Genomic DNA, 7,505 nt, shown 5'->3' with positions numbered 1-7,505 from the left:
TCCGGCGCGGGGCCACGCTCGTGGCTGCAAACCAGGGGAGCGGCTTTGCGCCCCGGTGCCCCCAGGCTGCCCCATCCGCTCCGCGTCGCTGCCACCGGCTGCTCCTCTCCCGGCTCCGGCACGCGGCCCCGGGCAGCAGGAGCTCTGCCGCCGGCGGCGTTGGCTGCCGGGGCTGCCTCCGGGCGCGGGTCTGTCCCCCCGGGTCTGCGCTCAGCACACACAGCACGAAGTATCCCCCAAAGCAAACCCCTGACCGCCGGGCTGAGCGGCCGGGCTGGGCGCGGGGATGCTGGCGGAGGGACAGGAGATGTCCGCACCACTCCGGCTGGGAGGACAAACACAGAGCCCGTATTCTCCAGGGCTTCCACCAGGGCTCACGCGGAAAGAAAAGCTGCTTTATGCAGCTGAGAAACTTCTCATCCGCCCACCATCGCTTCTGCTCTGGCCCTTGCCTCTGCATCCTGACCTGACCTCCTCTTGGTGGGTGCGCACCGGCCCTCGAAGACTTTGTGCTCCGGTCTGGTCTCTGAAACGCCTTGTACGTCTGCGGGCAGACACCTCTGCATCACCTAAAAGCCATCGGGGATTTGCGTGCAGGAGAGGAAGGAAAACAACAAAAAAAAATATGGCCTTGCTCTTTCATTCACATATTTATTAGGTGGACAGATCATTTGCGGTCAGATGGGCTTCGGGCTTTACAAACGGGGATATTTATAAGGCACGCAGCACGGCGGAGCTGTTCTGCATGTGCGTCCAAGTCATTCCTTCCCCAGCACAAGGTATAATGTTGCCTTTGTTCGGCTGCCTCCGACAGCCCGGCACAGCAAAGCGTGCCGTGCCGCTCAGCCGGGCCCCTCCGCCGCGCACCGCGCAGCCCTGCATGCTCGCCGTTTAAATAGCGCACAGTCCCGGCGCGTCCCGGCTCTTTCCACACACACCGCAGCCCCGGCAACTGCCGCAATAAATCAATAGGAAAATAGAGGCTGCCAGTTAGACTAAACAAGTGCATTTGCAAGGATTGCTAACCCTCATTAATCACTCTGACAGTCCTAAAAACACATTTCCCCTTTAATGACTGTATTTGGATAATCAGAGCTTTTTCCTCGCGGCGCGGGGTGACTGACGGCGGGTGCGATTGCGGCGAGCGCCAGCACCGGGGTCACCAGCGAGTCAAGTGCTGGAGGTCCCCGGCAGCTCGGGGCGAGCCGGAGAAGTTGCTGTTGTGCAATAGGGATGGGAGCCACTGGTACAGCCCGAAACCTGCCGTCCCCGTCCCCGTCACCCACCTGTGTCATCCCAGCCCTCGCCCTCCCACCCCAAACCAGCCCCCGTCAGCTGGGATTGAAAGGGCCTTTTTTTTTGTCGCTCCGCGTTCCCTTTAGGTGACTTTTGCCTCCCAGAGAGGTTTGAAACCTCGCACATTTTTCTGTATAAATGATGCAACACATTAATGCACAGCACATTATGAAAATGGTAATTCAAACCCATACAGCTCTAAATTAAGCCATACATTATCCGACCCACTCAGCCATATATTTTGCAGAAAGACAGGATTAAATCAAATCAAACCGAAACTGTGGAGTGCAGGTTGTTAGACAGAATGATTAATAAAGTGCATCCCAGTGCTCTTATTATAAAATGAATTCTGCAGTAACCTGGGCATACATTAGATAGGGAGTTATTTAATATATTGGCAACACAATCATTCCCTCGCAGATAAAGCTCCCGAGTGTCGACTGCTATCAGATGATACTTTGCAGTGTTTACACAGTCTGGCCCTGGTGCTGCAGTCTTTAGGGAGGGGAAAAAAATATTCCTCAGGGAACCTTCTGCATGGCAGGACCGAGCAGCATCCAGCTCCCACCGGCAGCGGAGGGAAGGCACAGGGGCTCGGTTTTGGAGCTGGGAGCATCCTGGCGCGAGGAGGGGTTTGGGGGGAGAGAGGAGACCGATCTTTGCCGTAAGGGGAGGATGCACCCGGTAGCTTGCCCTGCTCTGGGAGAAGGGCTCCGGCAGGACGGCGGGCTGTGCGAGCCCCTCGCCTCCTGCCCGGGCTGCTCTGCGGCAACTTCTCGCTGGCGGCCGTGCGGCACAGCCCTGGAGCCCCGAGACCCAGCGTCGGCTGCGCCGGGCTATCGAGCCTCGTGCGCGTCTGCGGGCATCACGGCATCGCCCTCTCGCCCCGCGGCACGAGGCTCTCCAGCGGCGCTGGCTGCGGAGACGCCTGGCTACGGCCGGGGAGAAGCACAGTGGAACAAAATGCCGCGGCAGGGACCCACGACAGACGCGGCATTTCGGAGCTGCAGCTGAGGAGCCGTGATTTACACCGGGGACTGGCGGCACCCGAGCGAGGCCGACCCCGAGCAGCATCACCCGTGGGAGCGGGGGCCACATCCAGGGAGCAGCGATGCTCCCGAGGGGCAGGGGGGCCCGGCACGCCTTCAAACGCCACCGCGTAGCTCCGCGGCAGAGGGGACGGTACCACAGGAGCTGCCCCGCCGGTGCTCTGCCCGCCGCCCCACAGCACCCTGCTCCACGGGGAAACATTGGTGCAACGCCCAGAGCCAAAGGGTTCAGCACCCAGCTGGGACATGGGGACGGGAGACACCGGCATGGTCGCAGCAGCCCGGGCCTGGCACCCCTGCTCTGCCACCGCCCACCGGGCAGAGCAACCAGCCGCAGCAAAGCCCCCTCTGCTCCGAACTCAGTCCTGCAAATCCCAGGCCCTCATCCTGCAACGTCCCGCCCCGAAGGAGCGGGACCACCGCGGGCAGACCCTGGGCAGAGCCGGACACGAGCCACGTCCAGAGCAGAGCGAGGGGTAGCCACGGACCCGCAAAACCTGCCTCCCCCCAGCCTTGGGGAGCTCGGGACGGTGCTGCCCACCCCTCTGCCAGCCGAGGGGAGACCGGCCCCCGGCACCACCAGCCTCTCCCATTTCCAGCAGGAGACCCCGGCCAGGGCCCTCCCCGCCGGCCACGCTCGCGGGAACAGGCAGAAAACTAAAAATCCCATTGGCAAAACAAGTCCCTGTTTTAAGCGCATTATTTTTCAGCTCCGAGGACACAAAGGAATTTAAACACAGGGCATAAGGCAATGTAGAGAAGGCAATTAACTGGGATTAATTGCATGACTCACCCAAAATGCAACAGGAGTAAAGCGCTCAACAGCAGGAAAAAAAAAGTGATGTGGGGCAATAGGAGCACGTGGGATTTCAAGGGGGACCGGGGGCACGGCCGGGGGTCCCGCTGCGCAGGCTGGGCTGCCGCCGGACCAAAAGCCTGGGGAGGGCCCCTTCCTTGGGGCGTGGGGCGGGCACGGCCCCCACACCGGCAGCGGCCCCCTGCCCGGCCGCCCTCCTGCCTGCCCGTCGCTGGGTGCCGCAGGCTCGGTGCGCGGCGGAGGCGGACGTGGCAGGGCAGCTCGCGCTCCCTGCCAGGAGGGATGGAGCGATGCCCGTCTCAGAGCCATTGCTCAGCCCCGCCGGCTCCCCGCGCAGACAGCGAAACACGAAACGGGGAGGGGGGGACGAGACTCGGCTGCCCACGCACACCCCACGCGGGTCCAGACCCCCTTTACATTGCCATTTACATCCTAAAACTTAATTCCTGCAGCGGCTGCAGCCACGAGAGGGGTTGCCGTCCGCTCCCCGCAGCGCCTCGCGGGGGGACCGGGGGCTCTTCGCATCGCTTTCAGCTCAAACGCCTTCTCGAACCTTCCCTCCGCCGGCAACGCGCGAGAAAACCCGGCGCTTTCCTCCCGGGGAAACACAACACGCGAGGGAGAGGAGCCGAGGGGGTCCCGGACGCCCCTTTGCTCCTCCACCCGCCCCGCCGCCGCCGCCGCCGCCCGGCCCGGGGCGGGCAGCGATGCCCGGGGATGCGGCAGGGCCGCGCTCGGTGCCGGGCTGGGTCCCGCCAGCCCCGCGGGCGCCCGGCACCGGCCGCCGCCGCCGCCGCCGCCGCCGCCGCCGCTAGATGGTGCTGGGAGCCCGCGGCCCCGGCACGGAGCCCCCGGCCGCGGGGCCCGGGCAGCGCGGGGAGGGACGAGAGAAGACACCACAGGGTGGATATAACCAAGAGTCATTTATTAACAAAATAAGACTTACCAAGCCGGAGCTCATCCACCCGCCACGCTCGCCGCCCTCCCGCTGCTCCGGCCGAGGGGCGCGGCGGCCCGGCGCCCTCCGGGGCGCACCGGTCCTGCCCGCTGCAGCCGCCGCTCTTCGGGCCCGCCCGCCCCGGGGGTGTGCGGGGGGGGGGGGCACGGTCCTGCTTCCCACGGCGGGGCCCGGCCGCGGGTGGGGAGCGGCGCTCGCGGAGGCGGAGCCCTCGGCGTGGGACGGGGGTCGGCGCGGCCGGGCCTTCGCCCGCCCGTCCGCCGCAGCCGCCCCCAGACACATGGCAAAAAAAAAAAAAATTGGGAAAAAAAAAAAGAAAAAAGAAAAAATTAAAAAAAAAAATTACATCTGTTAACTTTACAAACGAAGAGGAACAGAATCCCAGAACGATAAACGTGGAGGGGGAGGAGGAAAACGCCTTTTTTTTTTTTTTTTTCCTTGTGTGTCAGGAGTCATGCAAGAATTTCTCAGGGGGGAAATTAAGAAAGGGGAGGAAAAAAAAAATTCAAAAGAAACAGAAGGGAAAAATAAAAGCCCCACACCTGCAAAGTAAGAATTTTTTTTTTCTTTTTTTCTTTTTTTTTTTTGGACACAGACTTTTTGCATACCATTGATTCATTGGTGTATTAATGCACTTATATTCCCAGCTTTAAGCTAACATACAGTAAATAAATACACAGTCCAAGGAGGGAGCGGGGGGCTGGGGCGAGGAGGAGGCTGGAGCCGGGGAAGGGGCTGCCGTAGTTACTGATATCCCAGTGCAGAAGCTGAAGTTAGTCTTTGGCCGTAGAGCGCGTATGGAGAGTAGTAAGGTCCGGCGGCCGGCAAGGAGGGCACCGGCAGGGCACCGGCCGTGGGCAAATGGCTCTTGCCGTAGGGGTGGTACCTGTTTAGTCCCAAAGTGTGTGGGCTCCTCAAGGAGAGGGAGGCGGGTAACGTGTTGGGGCTCCCGGGGGCGGCGGGCGGGAGGTGGAGGTGGCAGGAGGCTGCGGAGCCCAGCCCGGAGGTAGGGTAACCCGCCAAGAGTTTTTCCGCCCCCGGCAGGGCCGTGTGAGTCCGTAGGTGGGTGAGCAGCTCCTCCGAGGTGGCAAACCTCTTGTCGCAGGGTCCGCTGGCAGACACCCAGTTGCATATGTGGGGCAGGGGGTCGTTCTGCAGCATGAAGCCGTAGGTGTAGAGGGGGTGGCCGGGCAGGCTGGGGGTGCCGCTGGAGGAGAGCGTGGTGTGCACCGAGTGCAGGGGGTGCGTGGGGTACACCAAGGGGTATCCGCTCTTCAGGCTGCCGGGGTCGTGCACGCAGCTGGAGCAGTTGCTGGAGCCCAGGTGCGAGGCGCTGTGGTAGCTCAGGCAATACGGGTCCCGGCATAATCCCTGCATGAAGGAGGGTGGCGAGGCCCCGGTGAGCGGGCTGGAGCTGGGCGGCTTGCCCGGCAGCCCCAGCGCCCCCGGCAGCTGGCTGCCCACCAGGCCCGGCTTGGTGGGGTCCAGCCCGGGCACGAACTGGGACGGGTAGCCGGCGTAGGCGCCGACGATGGAGCCGTGGTAGCCGATGCTGGAGGGCGGCAGGGGGAAGACGGAGTGGCCCGGCTTGTAGGGCGAGACGGGGGCCACATGGCCGGCGGGCGGCAGGGCGGGGGGCTCCGACTTGCGGCCCGAGGGGGGCTCGCCGTGCGCCCCGGACTCCGCCGCCCCGCGCCCCAGCCCCCCGCCCGTCCCCTCGGGGCTGGGCTTGCCCGCCTCGGGCTCCTTCTTCTCCTCGGCGCCCTTGGGCTCGGCGTGCTGCGGCGAGGCGCCGCGGGAGCCGCCGGGCGAGGCGGCGGCGTGCGGGGGGAACGGCGGGCAAGCGGCGCTGGGCACCCGAAAGCCGGCCTTGTCCGGGCCGCCCTCCTTGCGCGGCTCCGCGCCGCCCTTCGAGTAGGGCTTGAAGCTGGACTTGTCCTCGGGCGGCGCGTCCCCGCCGCCCGGCGGCTTCAGGGCGGTGGGGCGGGCGGCGGGCTCCTTCTCGGCGGCCGGCAGCCCGGCGGAGGCCACGGCGTTCAGCTTGGAGGAGGGCGGCGGGTCGGGCTTGCCGATCTGCGAGCAGGTCTGGGCCAGCAGCGCCAGCGGGCTCTTCTTGGCGTCCAGCTGCGGGCGGAGCGGAGCCGGTCAGGGGGGGACCCCGACGGCGCCCCCGGCCCGGCCTTGCCCCCCCCCCCATCCCACCCCCAAAAACCTGGGTCCAGCGGGGGCCGGGCCCGGCGCCGAGCCAGGGCGCGGGGGGGGGGGGGATGCGCCCGGCCGGGGAGAAGGACCGGGGTGGGGTGGGGGGAGCCGGGCTGCAGCGGCGGGGGGGGGGGAAGGAACGGCTCGGGGGGAGCCGGCAGCGCCGGGGCAGGGAAGAGCCGGGAGCGCCGGACCGGGATGAGCCGAGCCGGGAGCGCCGGGCAGGGGGGTGGGGGGGGCCCGGGCGGACCCCGGGGGAGCGGGCGGGGGCGGCGGGCACTGACCTCGATGGGGCTGACGGGCGTGGAGGAGAGCGGCTGGAGGTACTCGGGGTGCAGGAGGTGGCCGCCGTGGGCGCTGAGCATCTTCAGGACGCGGATGGGCAGCCGGCTGGCCTGGCGCAGCGGGTCGGCGGGGGGCGGCCGGGGCGACGGGGCGCCCGCGGCTCCGCGGCTCGGCGGGGTCCTCGGCCGGGGCCCGCCGGGGGCACCGCTCATTTGGGGCGGGCGGCGGGGAAGGGGGGGGGGGGGGGTCGCCGGGCTCCGCGGGGCCGGGCCGGGCCGGGCGGGCGGCGGAGCGGCGGCGGCGGCGGCCCCGGCGAGACGAAACCCTTCCCCGGCCCCACCGACACGTCAAATAGCCCCGATGGCGGCCGCGCTCCGAGGGGGCCGGCGCCGCGCACCAATCCGCGCCCGGCCGGGCCCCCGGGGCGGGGAGAGCCGCCGGTGGGGGGGGCGAGCCGCCGCCGCCGCCCCGCGCCGCGCCGCCGCGTGGGGGAGAGCCGCCCACGGCACGGCACGGCACGGCACGGATGGGATGGGATGGGATGGGGTGGGGTGGGGTGGGGTGGGATCGGCATCGCACGGATGAGCGCGGCACGGCTCGGCTGGCGGAGCATGGCATGGCTGGCGTGACTTGGCACGGCATGGCGCAGCTCAGCTGGCACGGCATGGCATGGCACGGCTCGGCTGGCATGGCATGGCTGGCACAGCTTGGCATGGGCATGGCACGGCTCGGCTGGCATGGCACGGCTCGGCTGGCATGGCATGGCTGGCACAGCTTGGCATGGGCATGGCACGGCTCGGCTGGCATGGCACGGCTCGGCTGGCATGGCACGGCTCGGCTGGCATGGCATGGCTGGCACAGCTTGGCATGGTGTGGCATGGCTCGGCTCAAAGAGCAT

The 7,505-nt window shown here is 66.8% G+C and overlaps 1 protein-coding gene across 1 annotated transcript; it reads right to left on the bottom strand.

Annotated features, from left to right (window-relative positions):
• Positions 1–4,474: 4,474 nt before the first annotated feature.
• ZNF703 (zinc finger protein 703) lies at positions 4,475–6,847 on the bottom strand. The gene is made up of 2 exons (XM_075523561.1): positions 6,607–6,847; positions 4,475–6,244 (listed from the first exon to the last, which is right to left on the bottom strand). Exons 1-2 carry the CDS (start codon positions 6,817–6,819, stop codon positions 4,865–4,867), a joined length of 1,593 nt encoding a protein of 530 aa, XP_075379676.1. The 5' UTR covers positions 6,820–6,847; the 3' UTR covers positions 4,475–4,864.
• Between the last annotated feature and the right edge of the window lie 658 nt (positions 6,848–7,505).

This window comes from Mycteria americana, chromosome 23 (assembly GCF_035582795.1).
Source record: "Mycteria americana isolate JAX WOST 10 ecotype Jacksonville Zoo and Gardens chromosome 23, USCA_MyAme_1.0, whole genome shotgun sequence".
In the NCBI taxonomy this organism is placed as follows: Eukaryota; Metazoa; Chordata; class Aves; order Ciconiiformes; family Ciconiidae; genus Mycteria; species Mycteria americana.
The sequence above is the reverse complement of the archived record's forward strand: the minus strand, read 5'-3'. Positions and strand labels throughout refer to the sequence as shown.

What these genes read in the sequence shown, in the direction of transcription:
- ZNF703 (XM_075523561.1), bottom strand. Translation starts at nt 6,819, where the DNA reads ATGAGCGGTGCCCCCGGCGGGCCCCGGCCGAGGACCCCGCCGAGCCGC. An exon ending in CGCCCGTCAGCCCCATCGAG is followed by an intron (nt 6,245 to 6,606) that starts GTCAGTGCCCGC and finishes CTCCGCCCGCAG; the next exon opens with CTGGACGCCAAGAAGAGCCC.